This window comes from Lampetra planeri, chromosome 47 (assembly GCF_965212315.1).
Source record: "Lampetra planeri chromosome 47, kcLamPlan1.2.h2, whole genome shotgun sequence".
Taxonomy (NCBI): domain Eukaryota; kingdom Metazoa; phylum Chordata; class Hyperoartia; order Petromyzontiformes; family Petromyzontidae; genus Lampetra; species Lampetra planeri.
The window spans coordinates 7,240,895-7,263,575 of NC_136153.1; the positions used below are offsets into that span (position 1 = coordinate 7,240,895).

Below are 22,681 nucleotides of genomic sequence, written 5' to 3' on the forward strand. Positions count from 1 at the left end.
GTAGACTGACATGTGATGGTGAGTGACACTCAACAAAGAGGTAACTGTACCTGAATGTAAAATTACCGTTCCTGCAATTGCTGGCACACCCCACTGCCACTGAAAGGGTCTCCCACAAGACGGAGCTTCTTGAGTGAGTCCGAGGGAGCCTCTCTTGAGGGTACTAAAATTTTAAATGACGTTGATTCACTCTTCAACACAAAGTAGTGACCTATTTGTCCTTTGTAAACGTGACGCATTTTTTTTACTGATTGGCCGTGTCGGGTGGTGGAAGGTTACGACACATTTATAAATAACGCGATCTAAACCCAAAAAACTTTTATTATGAATAATATTGGTCGCGAAAGCCTACGTCTTAAACAAGCTCTTCTACGTTGGCCTCACATCTTGGAAGAGTATCCGCACTGTAGTCCACCAAACCGCAACCTGCCGATCCGCTATCTGCGGCGAACCCGTTTATACTCCTCGTGGACAGAGACGGAGATTTGAGAAACTTGCCAATAGTTTCAACTATGCATGTGACAGCGACTTAATATCTCACTGAATATTTTCTCGGTCGCTGGTACACTCGAATGAGTAGAGTACCTGACTGGCAGTGACCACAGGCAAATCTGCGTTTTAACTTTCCACGCCGTGTAATGGAATCAAACTGCTGACCTCTTCATTGCAAGTCCGGTGTGCTGCTAACCAGAGGTGGGACAAAGTCATTGTTATGCAAGTCCAAGTCGAGTCGCAAGTCATCAAATTCATGACTCGAGTCTGACTCGAGTCCACATCTCATAGGTGGGACAAAGTCATTGTTATGCAAGTCCAAGTCGAGTCGCAAGTCATCAAATTCATGACTCGAGTCTGACTCGAGTCCACATCTCATAGGTGGGACAAAGTCATTGTTATGCAAGTCCAAGTCGAGTCGCAAGTCATCAAATTCATGACTCGAGTCTGACTCGAGTCCAAGTCACATGACTCGAGTCCACATCTCATAGGTGGGACAAAGTCATTGTTATGCAAGTCCAAGTCGAGTCGCAAGTCATCAAATTCATGACTCGAGTCTGACTCGAGTCCAAGTCACATGACTCGAGTCCACATCTCATAGGTGGGACAAAGTCATTGTTATGCAAGTCCAAGTCGAGTCGCAAGTCATCAAATTCATGACTCGAGTCTGACTCGAGTCCAAGTCACATGACTCGAGTCCACACCTCTGCTGCTAACCATCGCACCTCGGCAGGCTCCTTATTGAGGACAAACCGAGTCCCTCGCTTCTGGAGCTGTAACTGTCCACAAGTTTCGATTTAAAGCTTTCGTGACTGCAGGGATTCATCTTCTTGGTTCTTTCGGTAAAGTCACGTAGAATGGAAATAATAAAATAATAAAAATAAAACATAATAAAATAATTCTCACGACGTTTCGGCCACAACGCAAGCAGCCGTCCTCAGGTGGAGAACAGGTCTGTCGAGGAGGACGGCTACTTGCGTTGTGGCCGAAACGTCGTGAGAATGATTTTATTATGTTTCATTTTTATTATTTTATTATTTCCATTCTACGGGACTTTACCGAAAGAAGCAAGAAGATGTCCACAAGTTCTCTTCCTCCTCGCATCCCGAGCCAACTTTTCCGAGCCGGACCTAACGCGATCAAAGCAACAACACTGTGCGGCGTTGACAGCGCGGATGACGGGGGCCAGCGATGCGTAGCAGTAGTAGCAGTCGAGCATTGCACACTGCCAGTTGGGAATGCCAAACGCGGAGCGGCGGCGCTGCCTGGAAGCGCGGGGATTTGTCGCGAGCGCTGCCCCATCGCGTCGCTGTTAAATTTTCATGAAGCCAGCTGCATTGTTTAGAGCCGCCCTTTGTTTGTTACAATTAAGACATTAGCAGCGCCCTTTGTGGGCTACCTTTGAAAGAGAAACCGCGTTGCGGGCAAAGCTTCGTCTGCTTGCGGCGAAGCAGAGAGGGATGTTGGGAGCCCCGAGGGGAGGCCCTGTTTGGGGTCAATCGTGATCCCTTTTTTGCGAGTAGTTGAAGGTTTTTTTTCTTGTGAAATCTTGGAAACTGCATTTGCATGCACACGAGTATGCGAGCATGCGAATGTCGTGAGCGATTAAAGTTAAACCCACCCCCTTTAACTCGGTGTAAAATTACGCAATTTTAAATAAACAAGGGGGGCACGTTGCATGCTGTTGTGTTCCTTTGAACTGCAAGCCTCATATATTTGTACGTCTGCACAAATAACATGCACTGAGTTTGCACCTGGTTAAACAAAATCAACTCAAAACTGCTTCGTGGGATTTCCACCACGCATGGTGCCATCTGCCCTCTCCAACTCGTTCCTGTCCTGGGCCATCACCCCCCCCCCCCCCCGGTTCACCACTTCGCACCTTCCTAGGCCTCTCGATCAAGACCCTGGTGCTTCCATGTCCATCATCGTTTTTCTCATTTCGATGTTGTGTTCATTTCTTCTTGCTAAGGAAGAGATTTTACATGTTTGTAACCTGTACTGAGAATGTGACCAAAATGTGGACGGATACAATGGGTGGAAAATGTGGTTTAGAAAAGGCGAGGTTTATCCTGCACTATTTTTTTCTGTTGTCATTCGTCTAGAACCAGCAATGAAATGTCTCGTATGAATTTTGCGCCGTCTGTTCTCATTTATCTCGCGTATTACCCTAGAGTGTTTAACCCCCCGTGAAAACAAATACGATTCATCGCTCCACATTAAATTGCCCTTTTCCCCCTCTGGAGCGCATCATTTTTCAGAGCTGCTAAAGTCACATCGGTTCAAATGGGATATTCCATTGCAAGCAGAGAGAGAGAGGGGGTGGGGGGTGAATTGTGGATAAGGTGCAGGGAGGGTTTGGTGAAATCGAGCGACAAATGGGCTCATGCCCAAAGGTCATGTCATCTGAAACCGGGAGAGATGTGGAACAAAAACTCCTCTCCCCATTGTCACGCACCCTTGGAGAAGTGAAGGTTTACTGTTGGCGTTGATGTGTGAATGTAACGTTACCCCCCCTCCGCTACTCCAACCATCGGCACGCTCTGTGGTCATGCGGCTAATTTTCCATCCGCTGCCAGTGGGGGAGAATGTGGGCGATAACACGAGCTGCCAGCAATGCCGGAAGTGGCAATGCCACTTCCTCTTTTTCAGCCGGGTGCAGCTAGCGCGGGGATGTTCATACAACATTTACACCATTGGAACTTCATTTACCAGTAACAAATATGATAATTGTTTTTTTTACCCTTCTATCTGGCAACAAAACTGACACCTTGTTTTTATTTTATTTTTTACAAGGAGTTTTGTTGCCAGATAGAAGGATAAAAAAACCAATTGTCATATTTTTTACTGGCAAATGAGGTTCCGATGGTGTAAATGCTTACCCCGAGCTCTCATACTCTGATGGTGCATTGTCTTTGAGTTGTGCGCCTTTTGGCGTCATCTGGTCCAACCCATGTGAGACTAGGCTCTAAGGAAAGCTGTCTCGAGTGTGGACCAATCAACTTCAAGGACAGTGCATATATTATCAGAGTTATGTTTTTTGTTTGCATTATGGCTGCAGGTATTGTGGTCTATGCAAACATGACTTCTTGTAAAAAAAAAGTTGTCAGTTTTGTTGCCAGATAGAAGGGTAAAAAAACAATTATCATGTTCATACAACGTTGAACTGCCATCAATCCACATGGTTTAATTGTTTATCGTCATCTATCTCATAATGTATTTAGTTTGCACAGCAAAGCATCACCGAGTCTCAAGACCAGGACGTTAGTTTATGACTGAATGTTTCCTGGGTCGCTGGTTTTAGACTGGAATAGGCCACATAGCTAGTAGCAAGAGCCACAGTTAGAGATATACTGGATGTGCTGTGTCTGATGTGGCAATCGTTCCAGACGTTGTTCCTCACTATTGAAAAACCAACCTCCCAGATGGCCGCGTGCAACTTGTTTCAAGGCCAGGGCTCAGTGCGGCCAATTTGGCGGTCGTGGGCTGCTCAAGCCCTGCCATCGAGGGGAGGAGACGGCATTTTCTCTCTCGGTCTCACGTCGAAACCGAGATGGCACAGCGGCCGAGGTGGAATTCTTTCTCAAGACCACAGCTGATGTGCAACTGGCTGAGATGCAATCGTGGCCGAGAGGAGAATGCAACCCGAGATAAGATGATGTTGGTGGTGGTGGTGGTGGTTGAGATGGGATCGTGCTTGAGATGAGGCCATACTTGATCTGTGGTGATGGAAGGAAAGAAGACCGCGATAAGCTCATGGTTGAAGATGTCATAACTAACATGAAACTACGGTTCAGACAGCGGCTGAAATGTCACGGTTGAGAAGTGATGGCTGGGATCTGATTGCTGAGATATGTGATATGAGATCAGCTTTAACTGTTGTGTGTGTGTCCTTGTTACTTGTTTGGCACACGATCGCAAAGCCTACAAATGGACATCGATCACTCAGTAATGCACGGCCATTGTGCAAGTTAATTATTCACGTATTAAAATTAAACCCTTCTGGAAAGCCACCTCCGTGTGAATATTTTATGCTTTACTACTCATTTGTTCTCAGGAGTTAGCGGCCGGTGAGTTCCCCGTGTTTTATATCAACAGACAAGTGATGATGGTGACGATGCCAAGGTTTCGAATTTTAATCAACAGCTTTTGCGTAAGTAGATTTTGAAAATAGAATCGCAGTTTTAATTTCAGGCAGCCACTCAGAATTGATTTAAAGGAATACGCAACCCAAAAAAAACCGAATGCAGTACAGCATTGCATATCTGACTCACGAGGGAGCGCGAGGTCTAGGGCGGATATGGGAAGAGGTCGCATACGTGAATGTCGGTGGAAGGTGACAGCCACTCCACTGGTTACTGCACAATAATAAAGCACAAACTCCTTGAATCGTGGGAAAACTCTTCGCTCTGTGGATGTTCACATTTCTGCCCGTTTGACACATCCACCCTGTACCCCTGGTCTCCAGCTAGTCAGACGTGTAACCTCAGTGCGCAAGTAAGTCCGAACGCTTGTTATCGCCTCTCATCCCGCTCTGAGTCTGGTCCATCACGAATGCGCACTGTGACCACACACGTGGCCAGCTCATTGGCACGACGCTTGTTTTAAGCCCCGTTGTAAAACTGTCTCGGGCTGAGGGTGGATCTCGAACATCTCGTCACCGGTGGACCGGCTCCGGGCCTCCGGGCTGACACAAACCCCCCCCCCTCGTCACACATCGTCGCAAATGTCTGACCACCCCCCCCCCCCAGGTGCGTGACGTCATTTATGGACGGCCCCTAAGGCCCCTTGCAGTGATCCCACCACTCCAGCTGCAGCCCTGTGGTTGCCCGGGCAACCAGGAATGTGTCGCTGGCTGACCGAGGATGGGCAGGATTTGCTCTTTCCCGCTCGCCAGCTCTCTCTCTCGTGTGTGTGTGTTTTGATAACCCAGGGAACTTGCCCTCTTAACAGCTTCCCTGTCCACTGGGCAGGCTTGTGTTAACACCCGGGCATGTGTGTGTGTCTGTAGTGTGGGGGGAGCGGCGGTGCAGCGGTTAGCGCTACGCTGCACTACGAAGCCGGAGACCCGCGTTCGATTCCCGCTCACGGCCAACACCGGTGACGATTATCTGAACCGGTCATGGGCCTCCCATAGATCGACTCGGCCTCAAATGAGTACCTGGTGCGGTGTGTAGACATCGCCACTGGGGAGACAAAGGCGGCCAGGCGTGGTGTTGGCCACCCCACCCCTCATGTGCCGTGCCGGCCTTCATAACCGCTCGCTAACAGCACTTGCCCCAACAGAGTCTGTTGAGGCGGGGAACGCGGTAGGATCCAAGCTTTGTGTACTGAACCTACAAACCCGGTGGCGCTGGGTTCGATTCGGTGAAGTGTAAACTGCTGCTGAGGCCCCCCATTGGTCGGTCAAAGACGAGTGCCCTTGGTGCGTTGTGAGATGAAATCAGCACTGGGGAGACAAAGGTGGATGGCTGTGCTGCTGGCCACGTGACATCTGTCCTGTGCCGTGCCAGCCCTAATGGATGTGTAAGCCTAAGAGCACTTGCCCCGACCGTATTGCCGTACTCGGGAAGGCGACCAAGAAAATATTCAATTGAGAAATTAAGCCCCCCCCCCCTCCCTCATTAAACACACGCGCACACACAAAGTGCTTTCCACAAATGAACCACGATACCTCGCTGATCTCGTCAAGGACGAACTCCGGTCATCATCCTTGCAGCAGCAGCGGCTTCTGGCTGGCCATCGATCAAAGACGCTAGCTGCATAGCGCGCTTTCAGATGCGCTTCTGCGGCCGTCTGGAACGCTCTTCCGATATTCATAAGCCACTGGAGCTACGCACTTAAAATCACGATTGAAAACTAATTTCTTTAGGACTGATTTTTGTATTTAGTTGTTTTTTCCTTCCCCCGCACCTCTGATTAGCACGTGCTGGCTACGTACGGTGCGAAAGAAGTTCAACATACATTGATGAAACCACAGCGCGAGTTTCAGCAGTCTAAGTGGATACCCCCACTTGTTAGTCGAATGGGAAGGTCACATGTGTTGGGATAAAGTGTGTGGGTACTCCTCCAACTTTCAAGGCGTCTGGCCAGCGTGCAAGAGACGGCCAAAATACTCTCTCGAGGGTGCTCTACTTAGTTCCCTCTTAATTCCGTACGTATGTTGAACTTCTTTCCCACCGTACGTAGCCAACCATGCTGATCGGAGGTGCGAGGGAAGGACGAAACTAAACGCGCAAGAGTCGCTTCCTCCCTCATCGGTTGTGATCCTATTCCTCCAAACAAGAAATAATTCCGTAGTTGGAAAAAACGGTGAAAGTCACCCAACTCATTTTGGCAGCATTTTCTGCCAGCGGTGTCGTGAGCAAGCAATTGCAGGGCCTTGCGCCTTTGTGCCACCGCTTTTGCGATCCACAGAGCGCTCCGCCATCGTGGTGCCGTGTGGCAGATCGTATCGTCGTTTGTTGCGAGTGGCATGACACGGGCCGTCCGGGGACAGGCTTGCCATCGGGAGCGTATCACGCCGGGGACAAGCGCAAATGTGATTGCCCGCGATGGTAAATTGCATTAAAAGCTAGTATCATCCAGAACCCCCCCCCCCCGCTGCGGAATGACTTAAAAGCATCCGTTCTGGTTTGCGGTGCCGGGCAAATGCGAGGTTCTGTCTGCGGTCATAGACCCATTAATCTCCATCGTCTCTCCTGGCTCTGGTTCCCTGCCCACAGGGCTTGGTCTACAAGCAGATTTAAGAATATATTTTATTTGAACCATTATGGGCGGCTTTAGGTCAGTACTGGTTGAAGTCAAAATTCGAAGTTATTTCCTACTCAAGGGCACATTGAGATGGTGATCCGTCGCTTGTTTACAGCCCTGAGTCAGTGGTGGAAATAATACAATGCAATGGCGGGGCCAAGTCCATCCGCATGACAACTACTGTTGACTTCCCCACAGTTAAATTTCGATGTAAAGCTTTCGTGACTGCAGGGATTCATCTTCTTGGTTCTTTCGGTAAAGTCACGTAGAAGGGAAATAAAAAAAATAAAAAAATAAAACATAATAAAATAATTCTCACGACGTTTCGGCCAACAACGCAAGCAGCCGTCCTCAGGTGAAGAACAGGTCTGTCGGAAAGACAGCGTCTGAATGAACACCACCAAGCTTGGCAGCGTATATTTAAGCTGGGTTAGAGGAGGAAGGGCCTGCTGGCTCGTTTTATTGACCCCAGAGGGAGGCACGATGGGCTGAGTTAACCACCCCAGCCATGATTTGAAGTCATACGCTGCCCATTTCCAAGCCACTCGCTTTACCGCTGAGCCACTTGGCTGTTGACCCGGGGGTTAAAGCCGGGAAGAGAAAAAATATATGAGGGCGAAGAGAAATGCGAGTGCAGTTGTAAAGTTTTGAGAAAGGGGGTCTCCATTCGCTCTTTGACAAGCGGTGGCTGCTTGCCAAGTGCACTTCCTTTCGTTATATATAAGGCGAAACGGGGGATCTTTGTCTGTGAAACATTCCGCTGTGTGTCCGTGTGTGTTTGTGTATATAACGCGCTGAGAGTTATTTTCCTGGCCCGTTTAACCCATTCACACCCGGGTCTGTCCTATGACCTCTTGCCTGCTCACATTTTGGCTTTAATCGGGGCCTCAAAGTGCACCTAGCATGGCATAAACCCTGGTGACATCATTGCCACTCAGTGGCGTATGTAGGTTGATGTTGTGTGTGTATACACATGTATAGGTCGCTCACGGCCAGCACCAGTGACGATTATCTCAACTGGTCCTGTTCCTCCCCTATGCCAACTCACCCTCAAATGAGTGCCTGGTGCGTTGTGTAAACATCGCCACTAGGGACACAAAGGTGGTTGGGCGTGGTGTTGGTCACCCACCCCCTCGTGTACCGTGCTGATCTTCATAGGCGCTCGCTAACGGCACTTGCCCCCACAGTCTGTTATGGCTATATGGGGTATCCTTTGCCATTGGATTCACATATACACACACACACGAGACCTCTTTGAAAACCCTTTCGATCCGTGATTGGCGCAGGCGGTACATGGTGTGTATTTGTTAAAGCGCCAGAGAGACCGCGGAGAATCGATTCCCCACGGTTCCCGAATTTATTTGCGCAAGACGCACACCTCGGGGTATCGGTCACCGTGACCGAGACCACGGACCCCCCCCCCCCACCGCCGTTATTTACTGAAGGCCCCAGCGAAGTGGGGCACTCGCGGGGGCCTGCCCCACGAAGAGGGGGGGAGCCTCGCTGAGCTCTGCGTGACACGGGCAGCGTGGTGGCCCAGGCACGAGGCGTCTACGCGGGCACGCGGGGGTATGGAGCGAGGAACGGTTTTACTTTTTTACACGATACGGCTCGTTGAACGTGTGCGCGTGTGTGAGCGGCAGGCGGCTAAAGAGCAGAGAGGATGGGACAGTGGGGAGTCACAGCCGTCCAAGTCGGTCAGCCCGTGGCACCTGCTGGGTCTGTTCCGTGACATCTCTGCCAGCGAGCCTTCGGCGCTTCACGTGGCCTCAAAGTGCACCTAGCCTGGCACAGGAGCCGTGGTGACATCACCGCCACTTGGCGGTGAACGGCGGTTAGCACACTGATCTACAAACCTGGTCGCTTCTGAAATAGATCTATATGGCTCAATGGGCCTTATACCTGGTAAAATAAAATAAAAAGTTGAAATCTGTTGAATGTTTTTGTTCCCGAGTTTTTAATAACCCTCGCTTTAATTGCGTTTTAAACCTTCAACGTCACTGTTGTATTGCTGGCCGATTGGCATTTTGCACCTCTTAGGACATTGGGGGGGGGGGGGGTGTCAGGGACTGCGATGGCTTTTTAACTGCGAGCGAGCGCGTGGGAAGAGAGCCATGCCGTCCTCGCTGCGGCGGTGTCGTTGGGGTCATTACCCTGTCAAGGGGAGCGCCGTTGACGCGTCTCCACGTGTGTCTGTGGATGTATGTCGCTGTGTGTGTGCGACCGGCGCGGTGCATCGAACCCCCGGACACAAACGCACAAAGTCCAGGGCAACCTCACGGAAGCGCCACCTGCACATGTGGGGTGGAGATTCCCTGGAGAGGACAGTGGAAAAAATGAACCCTGCTTTGAAGGGCCTGAAAAGTGTAATGATTTACTAAAGGAAGATAAAACCCCCAAAAAGCCAAACATTTATTATCCTGTCAGATATGTACCTAGGCTGTGTGTCCCTGACTGTCCAACAATAGTTGGAAGCCTACACTTGCATAGAGTTTTCACTTCTTCACTCGTGTTATTGTGATTGTGCTGTCAGCCTCATGTCACGAGACACGTATCCAGGGGTCATTTGAGAACCCTTCAAAGCGACGTCTGCATTTTAATTATGTTCTGCATTGATGTGTATGTAATTATGTGTGTGTGTGTCTGTGTGTGTCTGTGTGTCTTTGTGTGTGGGTGTGTCAGTAGCAGTTATGTAGTGGTTAGCACACTGCACTGTAAAACCGGCGATGCGGGATAGATTCCCGCTCACGGCCAACACCGGTGACGATTATCTGAACCAGTTCTGGGCCTCCCCTAGGTCAACTCAGTCGCAAATTAATATCTGGGATGGTGTCGAAAACATTGCCATGAGTGAGACAAAGGCGGCCGGGTGTGGTGCTGGCCACTCACCCACATCGTGTGCCGTGCCAGCCTTCATAGGTCCTCGCGAACAGCACATTCCCCAAAAGTCTGTTCAGCCTATACGGGGGATCTTTGTCTTTGTGTGTATCTCACAATAATCAGCGGGGCACCGGGTGGCTAAAACGTACCAGGTTAGCATAGTAGGGTAGCATAGGTGGTGTCTGCCAGTCATCGTCATCAACCCGTGGCACCGGGGTCTGTTCCGTGACCGGCTGTCAGCAGCGAGCCTTCGACACTTCATATGGCCTCCAGGTGCACCTAGCCTGGCACGAGCCGTGGTGACACCACTGCTGCTTAGTGGCGAATGGCGGTTGTTGTTGTTGTTGTGTGCATCTTGTTACTGGCCACCCCACCACCTCATGCACCGTGCCGGCCTTCATCGGTGCTCGCTAACGGCACTCGTCCCAACGGCCTGAAAAGGCTGAATGGGTGGGGGGGGGATGGTCGTTGTTTATTTGGTGTGTGTCAAGCGCTATCTTTATCTGTGTATGTGGCTGTCAGGTTGTAGCATCGTACGCACGTCCATCCACCATGGGCCTGTCCAGCTTCATCAAGTCCCAGTTTGTGCTGCACCTCCTCATCGGCTACATCTTCTTGGTGAGCGGCCTCATCGTGAACTTCCTGCAGCTGTGCACGCTGCCTCTGTGGGCCATCAACCGCACACTCTACCGCCACGTCAACTGCCGCCTCGCCTACTCGCACTGGAGCCGTGAGTGATGGGGACACGGTGGGGGGTGGTGGCGGTGGTGGTGGGGGGGGGCGGGGACACGGGGGTCACATGGGGTGGGGGACAGGAGTGGGTGTGGGGAGACACGTGGGAGATGTGGTGGGGTGGAGACGCAAGGTGGACAACACTTTAGGGGGAAACGGTGGAGCCATGAATGATGGGGACACGGGAGGGAAGGAGTGATGGAGACACGGGGCTGACATGGGGGAGAGAGGAGTGGAGGGGCGGGGGCTTGACTGGGGATGGGGAGACATGCGGGAGACGAGGTGGGGTGGAGACTCGGGGTGGACAACGCTTTAGGGGGAAACGGTGGAGCCATGAATGATGGGGAGACGGGAGGGAGACACGGGGCTGACATGGGGAGGGAGAGAGGAGTGGAGGGGCGGAGGGTTGACTGGGGATGGGGAGACACGTGGGAGACAAGGTGGGGTGGAGACGCAGGGTGGACAACACTTTAGGCGGAAACGGTGGAGGCGCGAGGGGGAGAGAATGGGGGATAAATGGAGGGGGAGACACAGCAGCGTGAAGACACAGAGGGAGACAAGCTGAGCATGCACGATGAGACGACAGACAGTGACAGGGGACTGGTAGATAGCGATGTTGGACTAGGATACGAGACTTATAGGCCAACGGATAACTAGAGTGAGATGAGAGCTGTAGGGAAACCGTGGCGGGGGGGGGGGAATTGTTACAGAACCCATGCATATGCATAATTTTTCTTCCTTGTCCAATGCCCCCCCCCCCCCCCCCCCCCCTCCCTGTGTGCACTGCAGAGCTGGTGTTGTTGCTGGAGTGGTGGTCGGGCACCAGCTGCACCATCTACACGGACCCGCAGACCTACGAGCACTTTGGCAAGGAGCACGCCATCGTCGTGCTCAACCACAACTTCGAGATCGACTTCCTGTGCGGCTGGACCGTCTGCGAGCGCTTTGGGGTGCTTGGGGTGAGCGGGCGTGGGGGGGGGGGGGTCCCCCTTGGGGTGAGAGGGGTGAGAGGGGTCTTCTGCTCCGACCTCTTTTTTTTTCCCCCCTCTCTCCCCATCCACTTCTTCTCTCAGCTCCATTCATCTTCTCTTTCTTTTCTCCTCTTTTGTGCTCCACGTTCCCCTCTTCGGCTCGGCTCCTCCCGGTCCCTATCTCACGTCTTCTTGCTTCTCCTTTCATCTCCTTCTCCCCCCCCCCCTTCCTTTCATCACCCCCTCCTTCATTCTCTCGTCTGGCCGCTATAGATTTCCACACGACAGGCAACGACGTTGAGCTCTCGTTTGGCCAGGTCCTGAAAAAGAGCTGTGTCGCTTAGTGGGCCTTACCTGGTAAAATAAAAAGAGTCTGTAGTTTTTAGTTATTATAAACTATTGATTCATTCGCGTATGATTTTGATGCATGTATCACGAGCATATGAATCGCTATGAAACCGCGGATCGTCGTCGCATGCCTACCGGCCCCGGCGTGCGCTCGTGACCGCGCCGTCTTGTAAGAGTGCGGGTCGGCTAGAAGTGCAGTGTGCGGTGCGTTCCCGCTGCGGTCCACGATCCTGCGGCGGAAAATGTTTAAGGCGAAGCGATCTGCCCCCCGTCCGCGCCCTTGAAACCTGCCTTTCAAAAACAGAGGGCACGAAAATGATAAAAGCCGCGACTAAATGACGACCGGGGTATATCCGCGCGCGATTCTCACCGAGCGTGCGAGTCATCGGGACGAAGAAACCGGTGAGGTGTATCTGATCGCAAGCCGCAATACAATTTCACAGCATTCACAAAAGATCATCATCATCATTCGTGGGGGGGCGGGGGGCTATGGGGCTAATGTTATTTTATTTTTCTGTGCTGAAACAGATCTTGTCTTTTTTTGTTATTGTACATGCACTAGTACATATTGCTTTTTGCCAATAGGATTTGAAAATAAGTACAAAAAATGAATGCAATTCGAGACAAAATTGATGGTGGTGGTGTTGCTGCTGCGGGTGATGATGATAATGATAGTGGTAGTGGTGATTTTATCTGTATCCATAGTGTTCGTTGTCGTGACGATAGCCGTGGTAATGATGGTGACGATGATGGTGGCGGGAGTGATGATAGTGGTGTTGGAAGGGATGATTATCGCTGTAAGTGTCTGTATATATATTGAACTTCTTTTGCACTGTACGTAGCAAACCGTGCTAATCGGAGGTGCGGGCGAAGGACAACTAACTAAATATAGAAATTAGTTTTCAAAGTGGAGATATATTGGTGGTGTCAACAATAGTGGTGGTCATGTATGTGATGGTAGTGATTGTAGTGATGGTATTGATAGTATTTGTTGTGTTGGTGGTGATAGCGTTGGTGGTGGTTGTGGTATTTGTGGAGCGGTAGTGCCGCGGTTAGCGCATCGTGCTACGAACCCGGTGACCCGAGTCCGGTTCCCTCCCACGGCCAACACCAGTAACGATTATCTGAACCGGTCCTGGGCTTCCTCTAGGTCGACTCAGCCTCAAATGAGTACCTGGTGCCGTGTGTGAACATCGCCACTTAAGTGTGCGGCCGCTGGTCGCGGTATTGGCCACCCACCCTCTTGTGTATCATGCAGTGCCGGATTATCGTAGTAGCAAAAGTATCATGCTACGGGCCCCGCACTTTCAAGGGCCCCGCGCTAAATGCTTTCAAGCTATCAATTCCGGTTCAGTGATTCTGCACTTGCTCTATTACTATAGTACTATACTGCCTTTATGAACGGTTAGCGATTTGCCGTATTATCTGGCTGTTTCGCAAATGAAAAAATACAATTACTTAAGTGTGCAAATTAAAATTTTTATAAAGTTAGGGCCCCTTTATAACATATGCTACAGGCCCCGCACTATCTTAATCCGGCACTGGTACCATGCCAGCCTTCATAGGCACTAGCTTAACAGCACTTGCCCCATGAATGTGTTCAGGTTATATGCGACATCTTTTGCCTTTGGTGGTGGTTGCGATGGCAGTTAGCCCACATCACGAGCCCTCGCCGTGTCTGCGCGTGCGTCGCCAGAGCTCGAAGGTGCTGGCCAAGAAGCAGCTCTCGTACGTGCCGCTCATCGGCTGGTCCTGGTTCTTCCTGGAGATCGTGTTTTGCAAGCGCAGCTGGGCCGAGGACAGTGTGACTGTGGCGCGGGACCTGCAGAGGCTGCGTGACTACCCTGAGAACTTCTGGGTACGCCCGCTCACACTCACGAACCCTGTTGTGTTCGTGCGTCTGTCTGTGTGTGTGTGTGTATAGTGTAGTGCGCTATGAACCCGGCGACACGGGTTCGATTCCCGCTCACTGCCAACATCAGTGACAATTATCTGAACCGGTCCCGGGCCTCCCCTAGGTCGACTCAGCCTCAAATGAGTACCTGGTGCGGTGTGTAAACATTGCCACTAGGGAGACAAAGTCGGTCGGGCGTGGTGCTGGCCACCCATCCCCTCGTGTACCGTTCCGGCCTTCATAGGTGCTCGCTAACAGCACTTGCCCCTACAGTCTGTTAAGGCTATACAGGGGATCTTTGTCTTTGTGTATGGTCGGGAGGTGCTCGTTGACAGCACTTGCCCCAAACTTCTGTTAAGGCTATATGGGGGATCTTTGGTGGTGGGGAGTGCTAGTGCCGTGGTCATCGCCACTGTGCTATGAGCTTGGCGACCCAAATTAAATTCCTGCTCACAGCCAACGTCGATGACGAATATCTCAACAGTTCCTGGGTCTCCCTGCGGCAAACTTGGCCTCAAATGAGAGCCCCGGTACGGTGTTTTATCCTCAGCATTGGGGAGACAAAGGCGGCTGGGCGTGGTGCTGGCCACCCACCCCCTTCCGTGCCGTTCCCGCCTTCATGAGAAGGAAGAGCGTTCCAGATGGCCGCAGAAGCGCATCTGAAAGTCTGTTGAAGCGACGCGGGCGATGTTTGTCTTGTCTTTGTCGCGCTCTAGATGACCTCAGAAGTACATCTTATCGTCTGTAAAGGCTCTACAGGGGATCTTTCTCTTGTTCTTTGTAGTGTTTCAGACGGCCGCAGAAGCGCATCATCGGAAAGTCTGTTAAGGCGACATGCTAGATCTTTACATCCTGTCCTTGCAGCTCCTCCTGCACTGCGAGGGCACACGCTTCACACCGGAGAAGCACGCCATCAGCATGGAGGTGGCGGAGAGGAAGGGGCTGCCCAAACTCAAGCACCACCTGCTCCCCCGCACGCGAGGGTTCGCGCTCTGCGTGCAGAACCTGCGCGGGACGGGTGAGCGGCCGCGTTGGCGCGTTTCCTTTTTCCGTGCGACCTGGCGGCCGTGATGTACGCGAGCTGGTCTGATGCCGTTGTCAAGGGGGTTGGTACCCGACGCGTCGTTGTTCGGCGCGATGTCCGACGGGTTCGGCGCACGGGCCCCGAGAGCTTCCGGTGCACGAAGAAGTTCCCGGCGCGTGGAGCGAAACGTCGGATATCTTTGCTGAACAACACGCGGTGCAACCCGAAAACGCATCGGAGAGCGTAACCCCTTTGCCGTTCCGATAATGTACTCGTACGTCGTAACTTTTTCTTCCGATTCCGTTCTGACGGTGTACGTGTACATCATCAAAACTATACCGGAAGGATATTTTTTATAACTTTATCGGTACCGAGGCTCCCATAAGGCCATGCTGGAGGGCGTGTGGCACTGTTAGTGCCAGCTATCATAGAGTGCGGTCGTGTCGCTGCAGTTCTCTATGGTGAGTAAAACTTTTTGAAAACAATGGCGCTATGCCTCTCTAAATAAAATTAACGCTGAACCGCTTGCACGTTCTGAGATTGAGCGATGAACGGGACACCCACAACCCTGCAACTTTCAGACATCTCGGAACGGGAAATTGGCTTAATAGACCTAATGTGCATGTAAGGCTCTTTTGTCGATCAGCTGCTGGATGAGGGCCTCCCTCGTGCCGTGCGGGTCACGGGGAGTTTATTTGTCCATGCTTATTCTTGGGTTTTTTTGGTAAAGTCACGTAGGTAAAAAAATTAAATTAATAAAAGTAAAATGAAAATAAAATAAAAATTCTAGATTTGAAGCTTTCGTGACTGCAAGGATTCATATTCTTAGGTTTTTTCGGTAAAGTCACGTAGGTAAAACATTAAAATTAATGAAAGTAAAATAAAATAAAAATCACGACGTTTCGTAGGCAACACAAGCCTCCGTCTTCAGGTGGAACCGTCACAGCACGCTTGCTGTATCAAGTAAATGATTTTTATTTTATTTTTATTTTACTTTTATTAATTTAAATTTTTTACCTACGTGACTTTACCAAAAATCCCAAGAATATGAATCCTTGCAGTCACGAAAGCTTCAAATCTAGAATTGTCCATGCTTCCTCGCCGTGACGCACAGTGCCGGCGTGTCGGGGCTAGAGGCCCACGTGCCGAGCGTCGCTCTCCTCAAGCTGACCCCACGCCCCCCTGTGGGACACCTTCAGTCGTTGGCCAGTGCAGGTAGACGTTAAAGCACAGTGCAAGTCCAGCGTTTGGATGTTTTGCGTCGCTGCTCTCCGCTGACAGCGTAGCCCCGCAAGCAGCCTACCCGCACCTGTTGTGTCATGCTTTGGCAATCGCGCGTGCAAGGGCTGTCCAGGCACGACCCTGCTGAGCTTGCAAGGGTGCATTTTGAGTGAGTGATTTGATCGTAGATACATACAGGTACACTGTACATTACGGACATTCGACTTGTGAAATTTCAGAGATACAAACAAACCTTCCCATATGTCCAGTTGCCTGTTCGGACCGAGAGTCGTAAGTTCAACTGCCGCGTGATAGATGGCGGTGGTGGCATCTACATCTGCAGAACGTGAAGAACCAGTGGCATCTACATCTATAGGAGATTATACAACGTTTAAAGCCATTCCCTGTGTTTAGTGTACATGCCGTACAACGTGTCTGGAATTGACAGGAGTAAAGTTGGACTGAAGAACAAATCGGCTTACGAACAGATCTCTGGAACCTAACTCGTTCGTAAGTAGAGGAGTGCCTGTATTATTATCATCATCATCATCATTTCCGTGGTGTGCATGCGGAGTGCAGTGCCAGCGATCTACGACTGCACCCTCAACTTCCGCGGCCACACGAAGCCCTCGCTGCTGGGCGTGGTGTACGGGCGCACATACAAGGCGGACATGTGTGTCAGGTGTGGGGCTGCTTCGCCACGCACAGCGCTGCTACCACCACCACTACTGACACTGCCAACACTGACACCGCCACCACTACTACTGACACCGCCGCCACCACCACCACTACTACTGACACCGCCACCGCCACCACTATTACTGACACTGCCAACACCTCCACCACCACCACCACTACTGACACTGCCAACACCTCCACCACCACCACTACTACTGACACCGCCACCACCGCCACCACCACCACTACTACTGACACTGCCAATAGATCCACCACCACCACTACTGACACTGCCAACACTTCCACCACTACTACTGACACCGCCACCACTACTACTGACACCACCACTACTGACACCACCACCACCGGCATCATTGTTGCCACTGCTACCGCTAGAGGCTGCCAGGGGTTCACCAAGATTCTTTGATTTTTTTTTCCAGGAGAATCCCGATGGAAGAGATCCCTGAGGATGAAAAGGAGTGTGGAGACTGGCTCAACAAGCTTTACAAAGAGAAGGTAATAAGAATGATAATCGTGGCGGCGATGATGATGATGATGATGATCCTCTTCTTTGCCTATGACTGCATCGCCTGGGATGTGCCAGATCGCATCAGATCTGAGGAGCTCAGCTGGGGGGTGAGGCCTGGCTAGCGCTGAGATGTGCGAGTTGCGTGCACACCAGGTCGTCGCGCACACCTGCAGCGCTGCGATGCACATCGCTGAAGAAGTGCTCACTAGTGACGCCATCACATCTACCCCTCTATTTAAGGACCGAAACAGGATGATTTCTCCACAAATCTGGCTGTCGCCTGATGAAGATAACTGTAATTACTGACGAAACGTCGTACTCGGATGGTAAATGTTGTGGCTTTGCTCTCCAACACACCGGTGTGCTGTACTAGTGACGAATTGGCCACGTTCTGTTTACGTGACAACACTTACTAGTTGGCTGTGTCGGGTGGTGGCGGGTTTTAATGACACATTTGTATATTTACGCGATCTAACCCAAAACAACCTTTGTTATGGATGATATTGGTCGTGCAAGCCTATGTGTTAATCTGCACGGCATTCTGTAAAACGATGAGGAAAATAATTGGAAAAAGAAATTTGAGAACACGAAACAAACATGACCGAAGATGTCATAGCAAGAAATGGGAGCATGAGAGCAGCAAGTTTCAGGTTTCAAGTTTATTTTGTTTAACCAGGTGAGAATTCAAGAGACGAGGCATTAATCTGGCAGGAGGAGATGATGATTGCTGCTGTGTATAATAATCCCAGTTGTGTAATTTATGGTACATTTTTTTTTATTTGACCGGCAACGTCCTCTGTGAAGCTGACGGCGCCATAATGTTACTACGGTTACTACACACCACAGTAATAACCAGGGCGGCCGCTGCTGGATTCGAACCGTGAACCTTTGCAACAAGCGGCAAAAAAGGAGGTTTGTGATTGGCAGTTCAGAATCAGAATCTTTATTTATGCTGGAGGAATCCGATGAGCTATAAAGATCTTTTTTTTACAGATGTCCAGTTCACAAATGGGGGTACCCTTAGGGAGAGAGATGGAACCGGAACACAGGAGATCGATGTAATGTTAACATTCTTGGAGAAATAATATGTAGATCACTATTGCAACAAAATAATCAAATCCCAGCAATCGACATTTTTTAACACATTCCTGCGGAGGGAGCTGGCAAGAACGTTGGGTTGCTCGGTCAATGGCCAGGGTCAACGGCGGCGTGGTGTATTCCGCAAATATGCCTGACTGTGAGGGCGGGCACAAGCTGGCGTGAGTAGGTTAAACGTTGAGTTTTATAAGGGCACCACGGGGTGACCAGCCCCTCCCCGCCCAGCCCTACCCCTCCCACCCCCCACCCAGCCCCACCCTCCCCACCCAGCCCCTCTCCACCCTCCCCACCCAACCCCTCCCCACCCCTCCCCACCCAGCCCCTCCCTCCCCACCCAGCACCTCCCTGCACGACGGACACAATAATCCCCTGTGGGCTGGTGTAACCAGGATGTTCCTACAAGTAACATACATGAACAGGAGGAAGTTACATCTGTCACACTTGAAAAAGCAAAACGCTGCCCTCAACAGTATTAACACAGGGAAAGCTGCGACCTGTTCTCGGGAACTAACTTAGCAGAGCAATTTTAAGACCCTCTTTATCGTTTTGACCACCGTGCCGGGAGATCGAATAAAACCGGCGACGCCTCGATCGCAAGTCCAATGCGCAAACCGTTGGGCCGCTGTCGCGGCGTCGACGACGAATCTACGCGTCGTTAAATACCCAGCGCTGAAGCCGGGGCCGAGCCAGTGGAGCTAAGTGTTTCGGTCACAGGCCTGTGGTTCTCTGCCGTAGGCGAATAAAAAAAAAAACCGTTTGCTTCCACTTAACCGGCAAGGGCTTTCAATTATGAATGAGCCTCGTGTAAAATTAACTTGCACGCGGTTTGCTCGAGGTGGCTGCGCACACACGTGACCGGCCGTTGCATTGCGCCTCCTCGTTGTCCCCCATTCACGGCGTCCGGGACAATTATTTCCGTGGCCGCAAAGTGCGGCGGACGCGTTGCGCTCACGCTGTGCTGCGTAGTGGCCGGCCCCGCCAAGTCAGGCGTCTGTGAAGGAGAGCTTTTGTTACTCATCGGATTCATCCAGTGTAAATACAAATTTCCGATTGTGAAAACGCTCGCCTTTGGGCGCCAGCCTCACAGTTGCAAGGTCACGAGTTCAAACGCTGGTCAGGTGTCGACCACATCGTCATCAACACCACCACCAGCATCCCCCGGGGGTTGTTTTGGCGGTTTGTCGTTTACCCATTATCGTCATTGTTTCTGTCTCTCGGTGTAATCCTAAGCTTGCACTTCCATGCTGTGCGCGCACTTTTCAGTTTTTGTTCCATTTGTTTAGTGTATGGACGTGTTTCTGAGCCGTATGTCATGCTTGGGTAGTTACACACTGTTTGAAAGCTATCTTCTGTAGGCCCCATCGCGATGTAACTTTTTGACTGTGACGTCAGCTTTCCAACAGCACTCGAAGCTCCTCTCATCCACCTCTGCATCATGATGTTCCCTGTCGACCGTTAATCGTTGCCCTCGGCACACACATTGCTCTGCTGCTACCTCTTCCAGGCCTTCCTCTGACCGATATGTGCAATTATTTAGTAAACTGCCCCTTGGGCCTTGAATTAATATGATAAAATTGCGCGACTGATAAAGGCAATCGTTGGTACCTTATATTACTTCAAAGCCATACGTATGTTGTATTTAATCACGGTACATTTCAAGACTTGTATCTTACGTGTTTAAATTTTTTGTGCCTATCATCTGAAAAAGAGTTATATAGCTCGGTGGGCCTTACCTGCTAAAATAGAATTGTTAGTATTTTTTAAAATATATATTTGTTTTGGTACGTGTAAAACTCAACCAAAATATTTTCTAGGATGATCTTCAGGAGGACTACGAGCAGTCGGGCAAGTTCCCGGGAAAGATGTTTCAGCCACCCAGGCGCCCGTGGGTGCCGCTCAACTGGGCCTTCTGGGCCTCGCTCCTGCTATCGCCGCTCTTCCACTTCGCCGCCGGCGTCGCCACGAGCGGCTCGGCCCTCGCCATCGCCGGGCTCATCGCCGTCGTCATCGCCGGTGAGCTGCAGAGGTCGCAACCGGGTACCCGATACCCGTACCCTACCTGATACCCGGCTACCCGTACCCGGCCGGGTATCCGGCCGGGTACGGGTAGCCGTTTGCGACCCTACTGCGGCCGGGTACGGGTACAGGTAGGCCGTGAGTCACTGGTGAGTAGCCGTTTGTCACTCATTTTGGGTAGGGTACGGGTAGGGAACGGGTACCCGTACCCGGCCGGGTATGGGTACGGGTACCCATTTGCGGCCCTGGTGCGGCCGGGTACGGGTAAGGAATCAAAACCCGTTTGCGACCTCTGGTGAGCGGCTGCCTCCTCAGCCTACCAGCGGTCTCCACTGCTGCCTTGCCTGCCCTGCCTGTCTCCACTGCTGCCTTGCCTGCCCTGCCTGTCTCCACTGCTGCCTTGCCTGCCCTGCCTGTCTCCACTGCTGCCTTGCCTGCCCTGCCTGTCTCCACTGCTGCCTTGCCTGCCCTGCCTGTCTCCACTGCTGCCTTGCCTGCCCTGCCTGTCTCCACTGCTGCCTTGCCTGCCCTGCCTGTCTCCACTGCTGCCTTGCCTGCCCTGCCTGCTGCCTCCGTGTCTCTTCCCGTCACCACTTCCTGTGGGGAGCGGTAGTGTAGCGGTTAGCGCGCTGCGCTACGAACCTGGCGATCCGAGTTCGATTCCCGCTGACGGCCAACACCAGTGACGAATATCTGGACCTCCCTTAGGTCGACTTAGCCTCAAATGAGTACCTGGTGTGGTGCGTAAACATCGCGACTAGGGAGACAAAGCCGGCCGGGCGTGGTGCTGGCCACCCACCCCCTCGTGTGCCTTTCCAGCTTTAATAGGTGCTCGCTAACAGCACTTGCTCTAACAGTCTGTGAACGTTATACGGGGGATCTTTGTCCCTGTTATACATGGGAAGTGCCCTAACCACTGCACTACGAACCCAGTGACCCAAGTTTGATTCCCACTCGGGGTCCAATAACAGTGGCAAATATATGAACCTTAAATAAGTACCTAGGTGGGACAAAGGCAGATGGGGGTTTGCTTGGGCAGCCCCCCACCCTTTTGTGTGCCGTGCCGGCCTTCATAGGTGGTCGCGGTGGCGAGATATTATATTCCTTGCTTGGTATGCAGGAGGTTGTGGGTTCGATCCCAACCCTGACGCCTGTATATTTGGAGTTTGTGTGTCTCTCCCCGTGGTCATCTGGGGTTTTGTCCGGGTTCTCCGGTTTTTCCCCTCCTCATTTATAAACGCGCGTTTATAGTATTTGGCTGCTACAAATGTCCACGTGATGATGAGCCACTTCGTTGGGCTATCGTTTGTGGCCAGGTCACTTTTACAAAAAGAGCTATACAGCTCAGCGAGCCTTACCTGGTAAAATAAATATAGTTGCAGTTAATAGTTAACAGCACTTGACCCAGCAATCTATGCAGGCTAAATGGGGAGCGGGGGATCTTTGTCTTTGTATATGCGTGTTAAGTGTGGTGGTGGTGCCTTGTGAGCACTCCCAGAGCGTTTGGGAGACCCTGTAAATATTTAACCTCCGATCAGGACGATTGGCTACAGGTCAGTGCGAAAGAATTTCCACGTACTGTACGTACGTGACCACTGCACCGCCCCGCCAAATGTGCGCGTGCACAGGCATAAGTAGGCCAAGTCCGGAACTTACACCGTATGCTTTATGTATTTATTCAGTGGGAAACTAAGCCCCCCTCATTACACACACACACACAAAGTGCTTGCCACAAATGAACCACGACACTTCGCTGATGTCGTCAAGGACCATCATCACGCGAGCTCCAGTTATCATCCTCGCAGCAGCAGCAGCGGCGGCTTCTGATTGGCCACCGAACAAAGACGCTCGCCGCATCGCGCACTTTTCAAATGCGCTTCTGCGGCCGTCTGGAACGCTCTTTCTTCCGATATTAGGAAGCCACTGGAGCTTTGCACTTTTCAATCTAGATGATTTAAAACTGGTTTCTTTCGAACTGCTTTTTGTGTTGAGTTTGTTGCCCTTCCCCCTAGCACGGTTGGCTACGTACGGTGTGAAAGGATTTC

At 51.4% G+C, this 22,681-nt stretch overlaps 1 protein-coding gene across 2 annotated transcripts in view; it reads left to right on the forward strand.

Annotated features, from left to right (window-relative positions):
- AGPAT4 (1-acylglycerol-3-phosphate O-acyltransferase 4) overlaps positions 1 to 22,681 on the forward strand; it is a 31,696-nt gene that overhangs the window by 8,316 nt on the left and 699 nt on the right. For both annotated transcript variants that reach the window (XM_078615585.1, XM_078615587.1), the window contains 7 exons: positions 10,648 to 10,855; positions 11,647 to 11,816; positions 13,873 to 14,034; positions 14,935 to 15,088; positions 16,895 to 16,997; positions 17,434 to 17,509; positions 20,435 to 20,633. In XM_078615585.1, the coding sequence (XP_078471711.1) occupies positions 10,678 to 10,855; positions 11,647 to 11,816; positions 13,873 to 14,034; positions 14,935 to 15,088; positions 16,895 to 16,997; positions 17,434 to 17,509; positions 20,435 to 20,633 (1,042 nt within the window). In that variant the 5' untranslated portion in view covers positions 10,648 to 10,677. The remainder of the gene's footprint in view (positions 1 to 10,647; positions 10,856 to 11,646; positions 11,817 to 13,872; positions 14,035 to 14,934; positions 15,089 to 16,894; positions 16,998 to 17,433; positions 17,510 to 20,434; positions 20,634 to 22,681) is intronic.